This window comes from Apteryx rowi, unplaced genomic scaffold (assembly GCF_003343035.1).
Source record: "Apteryx rowi isolate R43461 unplaced genomic scaffold, aptRow1 scaffold_28, whole genome shotgun sequence".
In the NCBI taxonomy this organism is placed as follows: domain Eukaryota; kingdom Metazoa; phylum Chordata; class Aves; order Apterygiformes; family Apterygidae; genus Apteryx; species Apteryx rowi.
In genome coordinates this window covers 2140867-2162461 of record NW_020449196.1, presented here as the reverse complement: position 1 = coordinate 2162461, position 21595 = coordinate 2140867, and the positions used below count along the sequence as shown (strand labels likewise).

General features: G+C 36.0%; 1 protein-coding gene across 8 annotated transcripts in view; it reads left to right on the top strand.

Moving 5' to 3' along the window:
• The window catches only part of FTO (FTO, alpha-ketoglutarate dependent dioxygenase), a 270893-nt gene that overhangs the window by 126646 nt on the left and 122652 nt on the right, over positions 1-21595 (top strand). The window contains exon 9 of one of the 8 annotated variants that reach the window (XM_026068863.1): positions 12265-12292. The exons of the other annotated variants lie outside the window; for them this stretch is intronic. Within the exon in view, the coding sequence (XP_025924648.1) occupies positions 12265-12277 (13 nt within the window). The 3' untranslated portion in view covers positions 12278-12292. Of the gene's footprint in view, positions 1-12264; positions 12293-21595 lie in introns of those variants that run through there. 8 annotated transcript variants of the gene reach the window in all.

Below are 21595 nucleotides of genomic sequence, written 5' to 3'. Positions count from 1 at the left end.
AAATGCTGCTTAATTCAATGCTGCTGTTTAACAATCACTATTATTTGCTTCGAAACTGTCTTGACCCGTTACTCTTGGAAAGACTTTATGTCTAAAAGATGTGGATATTTGCAGAATATTCCATTTCTTACCTTGTGGTGCAAAAAAACTTATTTGTTACAAGGGCTTAAAACAAATAGCATTACAGGGCCGTCTCGTAAAAGTCACAGAACTTCAGCTCTGTGTGTGGCTTTTGTGTGTGTCAAGTTCCTTCATTAAGCCACTTTGCAGGGACTGTTTACTCTGAGGGCTTCTTTTTCATTTTATTTTAGTTTTAGTGCTGCACTTCTGAAAGCCATAAACAGTTAAATCATCCCATACCTGGATAACTACTGAATAAATTCTTCTTCTTCTTTTTTTTTTTTTGACATTTCCCTTCTTTAAATTTTTTTCTTTTTCTTTTCTTCTTGGTATGCTAGATGGATTTTTTCAAAAGCTGATTCAGTGACGCTTTTGAAAGTTAACAAGTGACACAAATTTAGCCCTTATTTATTGTACAGTTGAAGTTTCCAAAGCAAAAAACAGTAAAGAATTTTCCTAGTTTGATAGAGTGCATTTGATGAATTTTTTTAACCAATTGATTAAGTTTGTTAGAGGTTTGAATTTATTTCRCCTGGACAGGCCTTTAAAGGCAGTGTGGGTGACATTTCCTTATTTATGTAAGCTTTCCTGATTGCAGTACAAGAAAGATCGTTAGTGTTGTTTTTCCAGTGGTTTGACAACGATTTGCTCACTACCACTGGGAGATCTGAATGCTGGGAACAGATTATTGGGCTTCCAGACTGCAGGATGCTGGAGATTGAGTATATCACAGAGGTGACAAATTTATAATCTGTGGAGACAGTGTTAGCCACATCATCAGGCAGCTGAACCACAAAGTAGCATTAGCATCAGCTGTCATTATTCCTGTAAGAGAGAATGGTGTCTGCCAGAGGCAGGGGAGAAGAAAAAAAGCAGGGAGAAAAGTGCATGTTGAACACTACTCCGCAGCTACCTGTATTAGCTAAAGACCTGGTGTTATGAATTGGGAATAAAGAGTGACTGGTCCAGAGAATGAAAAATTATCGTAGATTTATTTTGCTTTATCCACTAAGGTTTCTTTCTTCTGCAATATCAATCTCTACTTTCCTTCACCTTCAGCAAAATATTCTTACTGTCATGGTACATAATATCTCCATAAAATCTACTCTCAAACTGAGTATGAATTAAAACTTTATCTAAAAGTAGACATTTAAAATTATATTAGTCTAAAGACAGAATTACTTCTTCTATAAAATAACAGATGTCTTATCCAAACAGGGCTTTATTGTTAATGTTATTGCCATTGCTGTCACTGTTTAATTCAGTTTTATGACAGATAAACCTAATTAAATTTGGAAGATCTGTGTTAAATAGTCTATATATATATTGCCAATACAGAAGAAAACAGAGGATATCATAAAGAGTTTACCTAGGCAAATGATATGCTTATCATGTCATTGCATGAGACATGAGTGAGCAGATGCTTGCAGAAGTTCATGACTTAAGTCTTAAATGCTGCCAGCCTTGTGTTATTAAAGTTTTTCCACATATATAGTACTTGATGGCTCTAGGGATTGGTAATGAAATACAAAGCCTTTTGTTTTCAGGTCAGTGGTTCAAATATGGTTCAGGTAGATAGTGCCAAAAATTATTCCCATTGGATATCTGTGTTTGATGGCCTATGTAAAATGCATTGGTTCTCCAATCCTAGTAGGCAGGTGTGTATATCACATAAAGCAACTGTTACAGCTGACACTAATTGGTACCCTTGCTGGCATTCTCAGAGCAGCCAAAAATTAAATGGATGTAGAGCAAGATGCTGTCAATGCTCTATGCAGTCTAGACCATGGTTGTGAGGGAGTGATAAGCCAGTGAATATCAAGGGTGACTGTAGGCAAAAAGAGGATGTCAGTCTGTTGCATTTTTCTACATTTTGCTTGTACTAGAAGCTATGATACATGTACACAGATATCACATGCTGATGGGAGGTTGCCGTGGTCAGTTACTGAGCAACGCCAACAGCATTGGACAAGAGGGAGGTGGAGACCATTGGCAGGCCAAAGGTTGGGGTGGAGATGTACCAACTAGTCAGAGAAACTTAAGACAAACTGGAAAACACAACTAGTATTTCTTGCTTATTTTGACTACTAAAGAGATCTTTATGGCCTTTTAGCAGTTTAATTTGGCTATGCTGTTTGTGCTATTTTTGTCTGTCTGAATTTTCAGTTCTGAATGTATCATGTTGCTGTGCAATTATTGAATTATAAACAGATGATGTTTGGGATAGATATCAAAGGAAGTTTGCATTTCTTCTGCTTAAGATAGCACAGCTCCCTGAGTTTTCTCCTATAACATGCATTGTTTTCATATTTTTTGTCTTATTTTAGTAAGTGACCCCAAATGGGAACAGTGCTTAAAGGATATATAATGGCAGCAGAAGAAAATCCTACTATAATTTACTGAGAACTTTGAGTATCTTGGCCAAAAAAGATAACTGAGGTGTATGCAATACCTGCATTTACAGTTTATTTATATTTCCATAGTGCGATAGACTAGGGATTATCAGGCCTGGGTTGATGTGGAGCAGATAGTGTTCATAGGTAAGAAGCCTATTAAAGTAATATCTGTGAACATTAGTGATATCATTCAAAATTGAGAGAAATAACAGTAACACATAAAAAGGTAGTATGAGATGTATGAAAAAGATTTATTGGGAAACAGAGGCTCTCAAAACACAAGATTTGTGGAAGAAGCTGCGGAAAGGCTATTTATTAAGAATTAAAGTGGAAGTAGTAAGACTAGGAGGAGAAAGAGAGAGAGAGAGAGGGTGTCCTGCAGGCAAAGGAGGAAAATTCTGAGAATTTTAAGAGCTGCTAATAAGAGGGTGTACCAGTCTCTTTACAAGGATAAGCTGAATGTTTCTATCAGCTATGCCTGCGGATTTGGTGGAGTTAGGTTTAGCCCCCAAATGGTGATCCTTTAAAAAGGAGACATAAATGTACAAGTTTATTAGACCATGATCTTAAAATTTTTGCCAGTTGTTTTTGAGCGCGTTGACATTTTTTCATTTTTAGTTTCTCATCAAAACTATCAATCAGATAATTTCAGAGCAGATTTCTTGGCCTACACATTAATTTCTGAGAGTTCTGGAAATAATATCAGTCTGAATGGAATCAACAAAAATGTAGGTTATTATGACCTTTGTAATAGGTATGACCCCTGGTTGTACCATTAAAAAAAAAAAATTGGATATCCAAAGTGAATGTTAATTCATAATATATCCTCTGGGATTTTCACATATTAGATTTTAAAATTTGCTTTTTTGSAAATCTTCCTGCTAGTACATGAATTTGTTGAATATCTCTTAAGAGTAAATAAAATGGTCTTAGTCAAACTTTAAAAAGTTTGCCTCTAAAATTGGTGTAAGTAATCATTGCTTTGCAGTGKCTGCTCAGTTTGGTTTACTGATATTGTTGTTGATTTTGACTATGCTAAATAAATGAAGTTTTTTTTTCTCCCTGCTTATTGAGTTCCAAACAGTATTTTAATTCAATTTTAGCAACAGGCTCTCTAATAATGAGGCTGTATTTAATTAGTTCAACACTTGGTCTTTCTGAGATCTGAAAAATCTTCCACTCAGAATTGTTTTTGATAGCCTAGTAAAGGTAGATTTCAAGAAGTGCTCAGGCAATGTAAAATAATCAATGTATACACCTCAGAATAGATGACTCACTATTTGTGCAGCACGTTGATTGTAATACATAATTTACCACATATATGGTCTAGCTATTTTGTGTTAGAACATCCAAAAAGTGTTTTAGATATTTACCCTTTCATGTATATTTGGAGATATAAACCCTAACTGCTGATGTTGGGAGAGGGGGTAGGGAGGAGAGGAGAGGAGGAAGGGAATTTGAGAGGGAAGAGGGTGAAATGTTGAAGAGTGGTGTGTGTGGTGGGTTGTATTTTTTTTTTTTTTTTTACTGTTTTGTTTGCCTGTAGGTGACACTGTTGCATCGTTTATCTGCACGTTTTCTCATATCTTGTCCAGGGACCAAAAAAAAAAAAAAAGTTTCATTAAAATAATTTGAGAGAGATTCAAACAAGTATGTTGCACTAATGATTCCTTAAGTCTTGGTTAGAGAGTAGAGTCTTAGGTAGAGAAATGGCATGTTGTCCTTCCCAAAGATGGCAGCAGTCTATAATATTATTTCTGATTAACTAGCTCACTGTCATTTCTTCTTCAATTCGCTATCTTCTTGACAGGCAAGATGCTAAAAAGGTTGTTATGCATGTTTCTAAAGACAAATGCAGTAACCAAGATGATAATACACTCGTGAAAAAAAACTTAATTTGCAGCTGGTAATATAAAGTTAAAATGTTTTTCATTGCTCAAGTCATTTAAATTAATACTGTGTGCCATTAAGTGAAATCTCGCAGAGGATTTCTTCTTTGCTATTAAGTATGCTGGCTACAGAGAAAATGAAATATTCCATGAGGCTTGAGCAATCATCTATCTCTAAGCTACCGTGTGCCTGCTGCCAGATGTTCAGGTGCTGGTGCTGCTGCTTTGACATGTATATCTCTTCCAGGCAAAAAACAATATATACATCAGTCCAGGTGCAAGGTGGCCTTGCCAGCAAACCTGCCTCCTTCTAGCTGTGACACTCATCCGCTCCCCGTCAGAATGTGTACATTAGAAGGGGATTGTAATTAACCCCTGGAAAGCATAGGTTTCACTAAAGTGATGTGCACAGTAATGATATTGTTAGCTTCCTTAATTTCCAGTTTCACCATCAATTATGCCATGTGTTTCATCCAGTTGGTGCTACCCTCCCAGTGTTAATTATAACCTACAAGACTGTTACAGTTAATTTTATGGCAAGCATATTGTCTCTTCAAGGCTCCACAGCAGCTCATAAATTATCTTGAAGGTAAAATGTAACTTGGGGAACTAGTTATGAAAATTCCATCCATCTCGCTTAGGAGGTGCAGCTGCTACTGTCAGCTGCCTCGCTGCTGCCTTGTGAAGGAATTATGGTGGGTCAGGTTTAAGAGGCTAGGCCCAGGCTGTCACTGCGGAGAAAGGCTGTCCTGGCCCTGTCAGACAAGTACCTTCTGCCAATCCCTTGTGGCTTCACTGTGCAGGCAGTAAAAGGCAGGCAGTGCAGGTGGATAGTCCCCAAGCTGTCTCTATTCATTACTTTACAGAAACTTGTTTTAGGTAGGCAGGTACGGAGACCTTTTCACTGTTGTCATAATGTTAGGCATCATCTGCAAAGTGCAAGATAGATAACTCTATAAATAACTCACTGTTATGTTGGGCTGTGGTAGTGGAGAAGAGATGATTAGCTCCGTGGACACACATGAAATAGCTCGCTGGTTTGTAAAATGACTGTTGGTTTAATTGTAGCAATGGCTTGGTTCTGGAGGAGCACATCTGTTCACTTGTATTTTGCATACACAATTTGAAGAGGTGCAATTTCACTGCTAAGTAATTTGTTATAGTTTCACACTAAATAAATTAGCAAGGTTTAATATTAGAATTATTTATGACGTCTGTTTGTGTGTCCTATTTCTGCTGAAAGAATTACACTGTATTAAAACACTCAAAGTTTTCTTAAAAAAAAAAAAAAAAAGGCAACCAGCTACTCAGAACAATGAGCTCAACATTCAGTGCTATTTATATTTTTATGGGTAAACTTGTATTATTACTACAATGCCTTATTCTGCTATTTATGGTAATAGTGCAAGATTACCATAACATATAATGCCTTATTCTGCTAATGTCTCTTCCTTTCATATTTTGTATTTCATTAGTTATAAATACTGTCAAGCTTTGAGAGTTCCTTTAAGAAGAAAACCTGAGTACAAATCAGATTTCCTGAGAGATCTTTTTTCTCCACTGTCTTAACTTTCAAAAGCAATTCTGTGTTTACAGTGTTGTTTCCTAACCTCATTTACAGCTGGGAGTGCAGATGAGAAGGAATACTGAAAGCCGATACTTAGGTAGTTCCATAGGCAACCACTGTGCAGATGTGAATGTGCAGACCCATTGTAACTGAGTAAATGCTGTGAATTGAATTAAGGAGAAAATGAACAAACACAATAATGAAAACCAGCAAGGATAATGCATCAAAATGTATATTGTTCATTTGTTTTGACAGTCTTCATTCAGTTTTAATTATTTTTGATCATTCATTATACACTGAGGCAAATTTTTCAAAAAAGTGATGACTTTGGTGACCTTTGTAAAATGGGGGAAAGGCTGATTAGAGAGTGCATGTTTGTACCGTTCTAACGTACGTTCATTATTGCTTTTCCCTCGGAATTTACAGGAAGCACGCCCTGCAATATCTTTTAGAGACCCATTCTTTTCCCAGAGGCAACTATATGCATTTCAGTGTTTTCAGAGAAGAAACTCCTATGTTTCAACTGACCAGAATACTGTATTCCTGTCTCTCTAGCTTATTCCGAGACAAGTTGTACATTAGGCACAGCCTTGGGCAAAGTGAGGTGTAAAAACTGGATCACCTCAAGAGCAGTCCCAGAGGCATTGCTCCTCAGAAGCAGAGTCCTTTCTTGCTTCCTTCTTTCCTTGCCTCCCACAGGAGAGGCAGAGGGAAAAGGGTAACTTTGTCTAGCATACACCATTAAATGTGCTGTTGCTTCACCTGGTCATCTACATCATTATCTGTAACCTTTTAGGATGTCAATGACTACACAAAGATTATCCATCGATATTGCCAGAGCACACACTCCCTCCCTGCCTCGTAACTGGGAAGTGTCTGGAATGTCCGCAGTTGCTAGAGTGTAGCTATCACTACTACATCTTTGATGAATATGCATAGCTTGAGATGGCTGGGGACAGGGAAGTAGTCTGAGAATTTTTCATGTCCCATACTGGTTTCTGAAGAGATGATAAGATTACTGAATATATAAAAATGTACCTTTTTTAATTTTTTGCTTAATAATGTGTGAAAGTATCCTGTTTTTTATCATAATCATCGTCTCAGATTGGTTTTACACCATTGCAACATCACTGAGTTCAAGGGAGTTGCTCTTGATTTAATTTAGCGTAACTGAAAACAGGATCAGGACACAGGTTTTAGAAAAGCTCCTTCACATATTCTTATGATGCAGTCTCAGACTTCTGTTGTGATGCTTTTGCAGAAAAATGCATCTGATTGGAAAAGTCTTTTCTGATTGTAATTTGGCATCACCAAAATAATTCTCTTTTAAATATAATATTTTTTGCGCAATTGAATAAGAAAACCTTTCCCAGAATAAACTGCTTTTCTTTCCTGGCTCTTGGCCAACTTCAATAGGAAAAACTTCATTTGGAAAGCAATTGAACTATGTGGTATTGTGAACTTGTTGGTTGTTTGGCAAGATACATTAAAGTAGCTGTAAAAAAAATGGGAGAGCGGACAGCTTAAGAGTTGGGTCCAGACCAACTGATTGTCACAGACACATTTAAAAAAAAGTTACTATTTCTTGCTTGACATAATTCCATGTGTTCTTTTATATCATCAACCCAAGAAGAAAATAAATTTCCCAAATGGACTCAGTATTAGCTATTCATTAGAGTCTAAATCATGTTTGGAAAAAAATGGATTTATTTATGGTTATAGAGTTTTATGCATGACATGCAGAGATTTCAGACTTTTTTTGTTGTGAAAGAAGTAATTACAAAAACACAAACTAGAATGAAATGTATTTGCTGATTGCAAATGCACTATCAGTCCAATTTATAAGAATAAAAATCATTTTGTAGAATAAATATATAAAAATATCAGAAGAATTTAAATTAAAGTGATGGTTTGCACAGATCAGAGTTGAAGCTGGATGCTTCAAATATTTATAGAGAAAAGGAATCATAATTTTTAATATGGATTGTCTTAATAGAAAAAATAACTTTCTAGTTTCTTGAGAGGACCTCTGTGCATGTTGAATCCTGTGAAGCTCTACATGAAGTTGAACCATTTGCTTACTCAGTTCACCCATGAAAACAAGCCATGGGTATTGCTTATCTCTCCTATTGTCCTTCTTAAAGTGTATTTTGCTGTGAGATAAATTATTTATTTTGTAATATTCCCATACCTTGCTCTTTTGTTACTCTGACATCACCATGTCCTTCAGCCCCATTTTAGGGCCTTCTGATCAAGTATGTAAGGTAGCCATTTTATAATTAGCCTTGGGTGAAAAGTTTAAAGCTATTTTGAGTAGGATTGCTCAGACTGCCAAAATTCTGTGCAGATTTGTGCCATTAAAGTTACATGATCAAGAAACAAAAGCTTTACGTGCATTTGGTTCCTAGCCCAACAGAAATCTTAAACAAGATGATAGTATCAAGAATGTAAACAGTTTTTGAAGGAATATAGCTTGCAGTAAAGTAATTTGAATCACTTATGTGTTTAAATTTCCACGTGTTCGAAGCAAACCACTTTGACCATATGTCTAACTTTTAGCATGCATTTAAGTCCCCTTGTCATTTGTCCTTCAATTTAACCATGAACACAAAAGTACTTGGTTGAAGAGACGTGCACTTGCTTTGATAAATTTGGACTGTATTTAGAGATTTCTGTCTCTCTCTGCCTCTCCATAATGTCCTCCTACCTAAGGAAAGCTCTCTTTTGAATGTATTAAAAAAAAAAAAAAGGCTTGAATGTTTTATAATGTATCTTTCTTTATGAAACACAGCCTTTTCTTTTCTCACAAGAACTTAAACATACGTTAGCATACTAACATAGCTGCTGATCTTGAAAAGTGCTGACTGATCTTTTCTGCACACTCTTATCTCCAATTGATATGAAAAATACTAATCTGAAAATCCTTTTTCCTTCAACTTTTGCTAATTTTTATTTTTATCTTACAAAACAAACTAAGAAAACTATATACTGCCAAACATCAAGAAAAGTTAAATGTACATATAAAAATATATACATTAATTATTATGAGGTGCAATTGATTATGAATACTGAAAAAGAATTTTGTTTGTGTCTGCTCACTTTTTTGGTCAAAGTCTGACCTTTATTGAAGCATATTATTTTTCTGTGTCACACAAAAATAACTACAAGATTTATTGGCGTTTGTATGAAAAAAATGAAAGGATTTTCATGTTTTGTAAGAAACTTAATGCACTCTCACAGATGGCCCAGCTCAGGTGTGATTTTAATTATGAGATAAAACAAAGCCCAACACAGTAGGAAGTCTTCTTAATAAACAGCCTGAAGCTTTTGTCTTCATGTGTCAAAAAGCCTTTTTATTGAGTGATTAAAATTTTTTTTTTACTAGCTGTTTCTAAAAATGCTTAAAAAAAATACAAGGGCTTCCAAAGTTCATTTGAATTATTTTGGTCAAGTAAGAAATGGAATGTTTTGTGAATTACTTTTTTCTTCCCAATTAGTTTAGGCTTCTGCTGGAAAATGGCATAAAAAATGTGTTAATAATAATGAAACATGCAAGGACATGAATGAGTTGTTTACAAATAAAACCATTTTCTAATTACGTGTTGTCTTTGTTGACATACCACGTTGCTTAGTAATAAAAAAGCTGAGAATTTGTTAAGCACTGCTTAAACTGCACCATCGGAAACTAATAATAATTTAAACCATGTTACGGTGTTCAGCCTCCATTATTAAAACCCAAATGGTATGATCCTGTTGTTAAATATTAGTAATACATTATAACAACGTTGTACTGTCTTTGCCTTCATGGGGAATTATGAGGACCTCACGTTAGGAGCTCAGTGTCCTGACATAGTTAATTATCCCTAGGTAGCGGCTTTCGGCAGTAGGTGTTCGGAGCATCACACCCTCGGTGCTGAGGGCTTAGGAAATACTTGCAGACTCAGGTGCAGCGCACCTACGTACTGCTGTACAGAGACAAACAGCCGTGTGCTCTTTCCTGCGCTATGCACGTCTCATTTATGGTAGCGAACCTAACGGTGGAAGTGGAAGGCTTTATGTCCAATGTTATATTGTGGTAATATATTTGCTCTAGAAGTGCTAACTTATCTTTCACGGAGTCATCCGTTTCTTCTAATACAGAGCATCCTTAGAAAGCTGCAACTTTGGGGGTTTAGTACTTTAACACTGCATATTGATGTAATTATTTAAAACGTCCTTTTAGAGTAATGTATAACCACTATCACCACCTATGCTGGAAGGTGATAAATAAAATAACAGATTATTCTCAATGAAATCCTGTATTATGATATCTGTGAGCTTTGTAATAATTATTTAAATTACAGGAGAGTGAAAAGCGTGAAGGTAATGACCTTTTACAAGTAAATACAGACTAGGAATTTTTTTTTCTATGAGGTTGAATACATCTCATGGGAAGAAGTATCCTTGAAGATTAGGTGGATGCGATATCACCTTAAATTATGGGTTGAAAAATGGAGTGGTTCTTATGTAACACCCCATTTTTAATTGCTGCTGAATAATAGAGTGAAAGGCGAAAACACTGGTTTTATGTGAATGGAACTAAACCACATTCGACATGAGGCCTGCTAGTGGTAGCTAACTTTCCTGGTCTGTAGCGATCGCTGCTCGGTGTCACGCGCTGCCGAAGGAGAGGGGGTAACACGTAACCGTTTCACATGCTGAAGGACTGAGTTCATAACAGGAGCTCAGACTTGCTGCAGTGCTTGAAGGAAGTGAACAGTGCTATGGACAGTAATGATATCAACTTTTTCTTAAATATCTTCATATTTCATGTTTTTTTCAGAGCATTAACTTTTACAGACTTGTGATTAAATGTCTTGGCTTTCATTTATTTCATAGTTGCTAAAAAAAAAAAAAAAGCTTCAGAACATGCCTCATAAAAACAAACATATTTGTATGTATATGTGCGTGTATTTATATATACGCACATTTATAAACACATGCACACGCACAGGTGTGCACGCGGCTTTTGGAACCTGGCTCTGTTTTTGTAGACTTAGGATTGTCAGGTACAGAAATACAGTGGAAAAGCTCCAGCAACTACTAATTTTTTTTAATTAATAATTTTGTAAACTAGTCATATGATCTGTTACAGTGCTTTTTTTCCATGATGTCAGGAGCAACGGCCTGTCTTCTGCATTGACTCTTGTAATCTTGTTTAAACTTTTGAGTACAAATACCTTTAGTTTTTCATGTGGAGCTGCATTGTACATAATGTAGTTGAAAATATATGTTTATTTTGAATGTTAATATATGTCTAAATTTGAAAAAGGAAAAAGAAAATCCTTCTTCTTGATTGAACAATAAAAAAAAAGTTACATCAGGCCTCAGAAATAATATGTAAATAGTGACCTGAAAACAGACTGCATCTCCTTATATATTTGTATAATGTTTTAAAACAGAAATTGTAATTGTTGACTACTGCATTGCTTGAAATAGCTATAGAAAATGTTTTGATTAATTGACATGTCACAGTGGTGGTAATACTTTAAATGTTACTCAACAAATTGTATGTTATTCATTCTAAGAGAAAATATTTCACTTCCTCCTTCTTTAGATTTTCCCCATAAATTTCAGTGTTTTCAAAAAAGGCTTTAAGGGGAGGGATTATTTTCAGAAATTTTCTGTTCTCTGTCCCTGCACGCACACTCTCATCTCAGTTCTTGCCTCCGTGAGCATTACATTGTATTGTCTTTTTTCTGGTCAGATTCGTCATATATTATGAGAAGGTATAACAGAACTGGTAATCTAGAATAAATGAATAATGATGTGTTTTAAGCTGTCCATCACATGCTGACTGTGGGAACATTAGAAGAATAGGGGAAGGTCCATATTCTATAGAATTTATAGATCAATTTAAGCAAGAGAACGATGCTTCTCTTATCCTGTGTAGATTGTCCACAGAGATTCTCAGTTTATGAATTGCTGAATACTCTATCAATATCTGTCTTTTTTGTGATTCTTAGGAAATCCTGCTGTGTCACTGATGAGTAAGGTTAGCAGTTGTGGTTACCTTGATGGCTGGGTGTCTTGACTTGCTTGGATTGCCATGGGGAAGCAGGCATCCTCTGCACCTCATTGCCCTGGTCTCTGACACACCTCTAACTGATTTTTGGTTTTCTTACATGCAAACAATATTATACCCACCATCAAGCAAGCTGTGCATCGCCTGTAGGACACTGCGTATCAGTGCTAATAGTATTGTGAGTGTTATGGTACAGCTGAAGTTATAATTATGATGTTCCTTATCTAGATCTCAGTTATGACTTTGCTACAAACCTTGAGGAAGGAGTTTTCACTCTGGTGTGCATCCTACGCATGACAGATGATGTCTTTCTCCTTGTTAATGCAGTTGTGCTGATTGGCTCATAAAGTAAGTGAAATAAAAGCTGGCCATAATAGTGAGCTTTACTCCCACAGGTGCTGTGTTCCACTGCTGCCCTGGAAGTGGGTAGTACTGACTGCTAACGTGTCTTCATGGCCATATAGCCAGGCCATGTTTGTGCTCCTAACATCAGATAAAAAACAGAGTAAACAAAGAGTGCACCTTCTAAGCAGTTCTGGACTGGCTTTCCTTACTCATGCCTCCCCATTAAACTGAAGACACGGTGGCAGTGCTTGCTTCCTCTTAATTTTTAATGTTACAAATCTAAAAATTACTTGAAAAACACACATGAATTTTAGGATTAAAATTCAGCATTAGATTAATCTAACTTCAATTGTATACATTTTAAATTGAGTGCACTTTAAAATGAATCCTCATTTTGTTGGTAACCTACGCCCATTTGAGTCATTAACAAAATGTAACTGATCTTGATCTGTTTTTTTTATCTCCAATATAATCAAAGCAAGAAGCTTTTGGCTCATGAAAGTAAATGTTTTCGATCCTTTGTTGTCAGATCCCACAATTTTCTCTACAGCAGGCTTAGATGAAACAGAAAACTGATATACTGAGCCACTGGAATTGCAGTCTTGTAATTTAGAAATATCCATTTTATCCCATATAATTTCTTCACTAAGATTCTTCAGTCTGAATCTGATATAGGTAGGAGCCAAGACAAACAGTAACCACTTATAGTCATTCAGACCAGTTTGGATTTCACTAGAATGTAAAGCCAAAGAGTTCTTGGCTTTGTTTCATCTGTCTTACGAGGATAGAAAGTGCATTTAAATTGTAATACTCAGTGTAGCTGCATGTTTCTGTAACATCTGCAAGCTTTTATTTTCAACGATATTATAAAGATGTAAAAATACTTGTGCAGTAAACTTGGATAATTTGCCAACTGAAGAGCTTGTTTGAAGGTCTTTTAACTTGCTAGAAATAGCGCATACGATAAGCTACCTCCAGTCCTCCAAGTATTAGCCAGAATGCACTGATACCTGCGATGCTGTTATGTATGCTTATATAAAGGAAAGGACAGGTGCCTATCTATTCTGTGTGGGGCATTGCTGTTAGAGTGCTGGCATGGATTAAGAGTTTGATCCTTCAGAACACTTTTAAATAAATGCACAGCTAACTTGCTGTGTTTATAAGAGCAAGTGTTGCAGCAGTTAGGATTTGCAGGACTGAGTGATAAAATATTGCTTCCATAATTTGTATGTGTACTTGTTCTAGAGTTATTTGCCAAATAGCTAGAATAGCTAACAATAAGTGTTCCAGTTGCCTAGCACAAAAACGTTGAAAATAAACATATTTTACTTCCAGGAATCTTATTCATACAATTATGAGAAGTATTGCAATAGGTTCTTTCACTTCATTTTGCTATGTTAATTTATTTCCCCACCATCCTACCCAACATGCATGTGCATGCACACACCTGATCTCCTTACATATATACTGAATTGATACATAATGAATCCTTCTACTAAGCAGAGTTTGCCAGGATATCATTCAGAATTTGTCCTGTCTTGCCCTGTCCTCTTGCATTAAATAACTTGAGGTATAGAACAATGGTTTAATCGCTCCATATCTCTAAATGAGGCTTTTGTATGTCGCTTAGACTATTTATTTCACCTCATATAGCACTTTAAAATTTCTGGACGAAATTGCTAGGTAGTATATATAACGATGAGAAGGAGAGAGTCCTCACATTTGTGGAATCCACATTGAGCAAAGAGTATGGCAAAAATATTGTAGTACTGCGTTCTTTACATTTGAAAGTTAAGAGCTTTGAACATTGTCTTTAGCTGTTGTATGAATACCTTTGTAACAGATATATGTAGTCTATAGAAAAATGCCGTGGTAAACCATGTGTAGAGAATGTGCCCTCGAACAGAGTGTGCATATGAGGATAAGACCTTTCTGGTGTGGTGTTAGTTATGAATAAAAATCAGTGAAATAATCAGTAACTAGAATCTAGTTTAAATGCATGTCACAAAAATGCACATTGTCTTTTTTCTGTCTGCTAAAGAATTGTATTTATGGATAGGACTAGTACTTATTTTTTTGTGTAGTATATTATTATCTAGTTTTCCTAGTTCCACTGCTCATAAATAAAATGTTTGCTATGAATTTCAACTCAATAGCTGAATGGACCTCTAAGACTAATATACTAATGACTTCCAGTACTTTGGAAATCCACAGAATGTCCTTTATGTCATCCATAGAGATGACGTAGTGGACAGAAGTTATTTGCCTTAATAGAAAGAATGCTCTGTGTGGAGGGAAATCTCAAACCAGATATAATATGAAATAGCTTAAAAATGCATCATGTTTTGAGAAGACAGTTAACATCAATTATTAAGCAGCCAGCCTAAAATGCACATTTTTAGAGTTAGGATGAAGATAATGCTTTATAACATTTGGATTTGTAGTCCAGCAAAACCTGAAATTTTCACAATGTCACTGCCTAAAGACTCTTAGCTTTTTAAAATGTTCACTAGGCTAGCTTGCTCCACTTTTATATTTAAAAGTAATACCACCTATAAAGACAAGTTAGAATTTAGTTACTGGTTCTGGATTCAGAAAGGAAAACTTTGAGGAAAATGGATAAGCCATAAATAAATAATTTAATGAACTAGAGCAAATGTGTTCTGGGTAAAGGGAAAGTAAATTTGGAAAATCTTCCACAAAAATCTCTCCAAATCTCCCCCTCCCCCCCCAAAGAAAAAGTTAAAGGAAATAGAGTTTTGAAAGAATAAAGGTATTGCTTTGTTAGCTTAGAGCATTCTAATTACGTATAGAAGTAATCAAATGGATTATAAACTAAGGAATTAATAAGGTACCTTTTTGTTCTACACATTTCACTCTGAGGATAGATAACCTTAGGATGACCTTTCCACATCTGGGGTCAAATCCTAGCAAAAGTTGTCTTATTCTTAGACTTCAGCTGGGCTGGCATTTCTGACAGACGTGTAAACAGATGCAAGCATTGTTGCTAATGACAGGTGATTATAAGTGGCATGAGTGCCAAGGTAATTAAACCATGCCTTGACAGGAACATTTGGTGATATGGTATTTCAGCATTAGAAAAATTGTCGCAACACATTTTTCCCTGCTAGGCTGTAGACCTGAATATCATTCATTTTGATTCCTTGGCCATAGTACTCTGAAATCTGTAATTTTGCTCATTGCTTGATCTTACTCAATGTGTAGGGAAAGGCGTAGAAATGGTTGGCTGGATAGAGCAGGTACATGAGAGTAGAATTTTGGAGCTTTGAAATTAAGCATCTAGTTCCAAGAAGACTTTTAGCATGTAAATACATTATAAAAATCCAGCCCAGAGGGACTGGAGTTATATTATCTTACTTTATGACAAGATAATTATTATTGTGCCAGATTTCCTAATGGCTAAATTACTGTCTTATTCTTTGTCATATATTTCTTATTGGATATCCCAACTGTTTTTACTGCTGGAAATCACAGTTTCTAAATCTATTTAAGATTATGTGGGTGAATGTAGACTTCACAACGTAATACAAATTATTCTCTAAGTAGAAATAAGAGTTGTTTTAGAAATCATGTATTTTAGTTAACATTATAACTTTTATAAGTATCAAGCAATACATTCTCAGATTTTTTTTATCCCCAGTCACTTTTTTTTTTTTGCTGATAGTGAGAAATGCAAAAGGCAAAGTTCTTCCTAGCAACTCCAGATTTTAAGAGAATCGCTAGCTTGTTACATGAGAGCTGTGGACAAATCTGACTTAATGCAATTCATTCTATAAATTAATCAAAATTCATTGCATAAAATGTGAGTTGACTAATTTAAGGATATGTTCCCATTGTTATTTACTTATTCTGTGTGGAATTTGTTGTGATCTTAGGATGGAAGTTTACTTTCCACACAATTGATATTCCTTTGGTATTTGCCTCAGCTTTGAGATTGAGTGTTTTAATATAACTAATCTCAGCTAAAATTCTGGAATTCAGCCAAATTTGAGAGTAGAATTTAATCCTGCTTATTTGCCACTCAGGGCACTCAGAGTGAAAAGAATTATTTTTCTCCTCTGCAGAGTCTGGACATCACAAAATCAGTGCAAGAAATTGCTACAAGTATTAAATTGTAGCTAGTATAATCCTAATACTTGGATTTGGTAGCTGGCAAAGGGTCTTTGGAATCTGATAACTATTTTAGTTTAAAGCTGGTACTTAGAAATTAAATTTTGCATATGGTGAAATCAATTTTCACATCAGTTGTGAAACTGATTTAGAGATTTAGTTAAATGACATGCTAGATACCTTGCTTCCATGTTCTTTAGTAAAGAAGGTAAAATTGTATTAAGCCTATTAAGATGCCAGTGAAATTTTCAACGCTTGGTTGTTTTTTGTTCCCCTTCTCCTGGTGCAAGTCTCCCAGCTTTTCATCCACTTTTCTTCTAATGAATGTGTTAATAGAATAGTAATGTGTATTTAAAATGTTTGTATAATTCTCAGCCTCTGGACTGAGACACAGATTCTGTCAAAAGTAGAAGAAAAATTTGCGTAGTCCAATGAAGGTGGCTTGAATAAATCGAGTATAGTGGTAAGGGTGTGCCTGTCAAACACAACAGAGATGACTTAGCAAAGTTAGTGATACCTTCATGAAAAAAAATGAATTAAGGAATCTCTTATGAAGATTATGAAGTTGAAACCTGAGAGGATAAGTCTGGCATCCTTGCAGTCAGAATTCCTGCATACGGGATTACTTCAGAAGTTTTAACTAGCCAGGGTGTTTTCCCTTGTCTTCAGCATGTTGCGTGATATGCAGATCATGCTGCCTGTTTATGCTTTGCAGTATGTAAGTAGAGAAACTGTAGAAGAAACAAGAGGATTTGGATTGTTATAGCTAAGAAAATGTTAATAAAGCTTGTTAGAAATAAAATCAGTATCGTATTTGGGTCCATTATTAAGTGCGTGTGTTTATACACATAATACTGTATATAAGTTTTCGTAAGGGTTTTAGTGTTTTGTACAAGTAACCTTGGAGTGCCAGTTTGTTTTATTTGTTGCCTGCTAGTCCCTGTAGCAGATAAACTATGGCTTTTTTTTTTTATCTTTCATTTGCTATACTTTGGTGTTATTGTGGTTCCAGTTGCAATGTCAGCACATAAGATGTTAAACATCGCTGGTCTGAAAGAAGCTGCCATTGTCTTCTGCTTCTGGGGCCTGGGGATTCTTGCTAGTCTTGCCGTGGTGGTTCTGTCAGTGTAATATGTCATGAAGCATTTCTCAGTAATGACAGACATTGAATATGAGTGACAGGAACTCTGACCGAGTGCAATGGGTTCAATTACCAGAGATGTAGGGTTACCTGAGATAAAACCAAATGGTCCAATTGTGCTCGTTTTTGACCCCTTGACTCCCAGCTACCCAGCAGCAAAGACAAATGGCTGATTAACCATCCCCTAACCCTCCTTTTCTGTGATAAACTTGTTTGGATTTCCTTGTCTGAATAAAATTCTAAGTGTGGCATGTTTCTAAAAGGAAATCTGATAGGAAACAATGGCYGCCGGTGCTAGGCATTTTCTTCTCTTAGCGACACAAAGCAGAGAGCTGCCATTCTATCTGGGAATGCATCTAGGACATAGTGTCCAGAAATCAATACAAGATAAATGATTGCTCTCTTAACCTCACCTTTCTGCTGCTGCAGCGCTTCTGTTGCTCCTGTTCACCTGTAGCCAACCTGACGCCAGAATAAATGAGAGAACCTGCCATTAAAAGTATCTTCTTAGGGTTTTTTTGTGTGTGTGGAGGGTTTTGGGGAGGTTTTTTTTTTTTTTGCTAGTCAGTACTGAGTGCAGTTTTACACTTGTTCTAGTCCAGTGCCTACAGCTCCCAGATAGAGTTATAGCAAGCTCCCTAATTAAACTGTCGCTGTCTGCCCTCACTTGACTGCCTTTACAAAGTCATTTAACTAACAGACATTCCTGACTATTAAGGCTGGGAGCAGCATGTCTCCAGTACTGGAGATAAAATGAATGAAATTTGTTAATCTCCACTGACACTTGATCCTAGATGTTGAACTAATGCTGTTGCACCTGAACTTTTTCTTTATTGTAATTACTTCTCATGTTATTATTTCATATAATAAATTGGAGGAAGATTTCAACAGGTATTAAATTATTCAAGTTGATTTATGGATGCTGAATGAATATGGCATTCCTCTTGTGCATTCATCAAAAGCATGTTTCAGTGGATGTTCAGAGCCTGATTCAAGGATTGTGCTTAACAGAATACTATAGTAGGATAATGTATTTCCTTCATCTAAAATGAATGCCATTTTTAAGTCTGAAACCTTCTAGTAATGTAGATAAATTTTGCCTTTGTGGTATTATGTATTGTTGATTTAAGCAAATATTTTGAATGCAAATTTAATAAATTTTTAAACAGTACATCAAAAGAATTGGATGTCATTGGTAAAATTAAAGTAGGGCTGAAATTAGAGTTGAAATCAGTTCTGTCTGAAGGAGCAAACATTAAAAAAGACTTAGAAGTTTAGTTTCAATCTGCTGTATTTGTTCTGTGTTCTTGCTCTGTGATTCATAGATTCATGGAGTTTAAGGCCAGAAGGGACCATTAGATAATCTAGTCTGACCTCCTGTATATCATAAAGCATTACATTTCACTTGGTTTTCCCTATATTGAGTCCAATGATTTGTCTTCAGCATTAAATGCATCTTTCAGAAGGGTATCCGTTGGTCTGAGGACAATGTGAAATGGAGAATCTACCACTCCCTGTGGTAATTTAATTCAATTGTTAATCACCCTCACAATTTAATAGTCCTGTTTTCTATTTGAATGGTTGGCTTCAGCAATTTTTTAGTCTTTAGTATTTACTACAATTTGCTCTGCTAGACAGAAAAAAAACCCTTAACGCACAGTGTCTTCTCTCTACAGAAGTATATCTATACAGTAATCACTTCACTTTTCTGTCCTTTTTCTGAGCAACTTAGCAGACTGAGATCTATAAGCTGCTCTCTTGGGTTCAAGAAGCTGCGTGCACCTAATGTGATGTTAGCTTGGGGCTCTACACCACCTTCCGTTGTGTACTTTAGGCCTGTACTTCCAGTATTGTTTCTCCTAATGTTTAAAATCTGAAAGTGATCAGCAAGCCAAAAGATCTCATCCTGCTCTTTGGGAACTCTTGGATATCTAGTTATACTGTTCATTTTAGAAACTTATCCTTAATGGCTAATGATTTATAATGCCTTTTATTCCTAGTGGACTGTGTAAGTTCTTCATTGCCTTCATCAGTAGCTTGTACTTCTTATTTCTTGGCCCAAGAGAAAAAGGTTTGAATATTCCTACTTTTTCTGTACAGCATATTATTAAGCATATAAATACTAGAAGGCCCAATTGTTCATAGGAGCTATATTTCAGCGTCATTTTTATTGCAGCGTAGGAAAGGCAGATGGTTTCTTAGAACACCTAAAAACTCCGCTCTCTCTCTGCCACCCTAGAGGTACTTTCTTTAACTTGTAACACTAAAAGCAAATAATCTGCTTAGAGCCTGCCACTGTAATTCGTTTAGCTAAAAAGATGGATGTGATTTCCAATTTGGATGTGAGTTGGGTGATGATATAACTGATTAATTGTAGCTAGATTAGAGTAGTTTTATTTTCTGTAGAAAGAGGAGGGGAAAAAAAAAACCCAAATGCAGAGTCTGCAGCTGGGTCCTTTCCAAAACTGATCAGTAGTGGAACTATTACATTGCTTCTAAGCAATGCCTGAAAGCTGTACTATTTACTTCCTTTCCCAGAGAATTAGCTAGTGGAAGCCTGCACTCATGGTTCTGCTTTTTGTATCCCTTCCTCCTTTACCTCTGGGTTACCATGGCATCATTTCCTACAGATGTCGACCTGTTCTTTGGGCATGGCATCCCACAACACAGAAAACTTGTGAAGGATGTGCTCTTCAGGACTAGGCAGGAGTATTTCTTTAGCCTGAAGTATCAGTCCCATAATATTTATATAGCCTGTTGAAAATACAAGGTACATAGGTAGAAGTTCCCAGTAGTTGTGCTGTTATAGCTAATTTTCATTCTTCCTTGTTCCAGTGGGCCTGACTCAGCAAGCTGCAATTCTTCCTGCATCTTTAGATCTGTCTTTAATGCAATGAACTGGAAGCTCCAGTTTCAACACTCCAGAATATTTGGAATTTTCATGTGGCATGCGATATCTGTGGAAAATAATTATTCAGATCATGCTGATAAAGCATGACTTATTTATAAGTCTATATATTCTACCTCAGTTCAGCATTATTAAGTAATCACTGAAAAGAAAATATACGAACAAATGGACAACTGAAGATAGGCAAAAATTAACTTACTAGATATTGCTGCTGAATTTATAGTTGATACTCCCACTAATGTTCATCAGAACATCAAACTGAAAGCTTACTACTTTATTTGATTAGCATGTTTTTATGGAGATGGTAGAAGTAACAACAACAAAAAAATGTTCTAAAAGTAGAACTTCAGAGGCTACTTAAGTAACTAGTCTTTATATAGTGTAATATGTGCATGATGTACCAAGACTAATGGAGACAGAGCTGAGTTATATGTCAGGAGCCATTTCCTGACGGTTGTGTGAAGTCTGTTACGTAAGAAAGTTATGCAGATAGCTTGCAGATACAATTTTAGTGGAATCTTTCCATCTGTCTTAACTAAAACTTGAGTTTTTTTCAGACATCAGTTGTGTGATTACTGTTGGATGTGCGCTGTAACTCAGACTACTTGACCTCAAAGGTCTCTGGGTTTATTTGTGTGTGTCCTTTTCAGCTAATTTATGTCCAAAAAACAGCAAAAAATGTTGTTTTCTTCTTGAAATAGGAATTTTTCTTTAAGCCATGCCCAATTTTAATCCTGTTCATCTCAAAGAGCTTGGATGATGTGGCTTTTTCTTTCCTGTTATATTTTTACAAGAGAGATTAGTACTGAACCTGCAAAAGACTCGGCAAAAAGATTTGTGCATGTCTTCCAAAGACTCAGGAGAGACGACCTGCATCTCCAGGAAGGTCTCAGCATCTTCCACCTTGTAATAAAAGTCTCTTAATTCCTTATACCTTTTAATGTTTATGAATTCACATCCACAGTGCAACCTTTGTGCTGCCATTGTGCCCACTGAAGCAGCAGTCTTCCAGTTGAATGAACCTCCGATGTGGT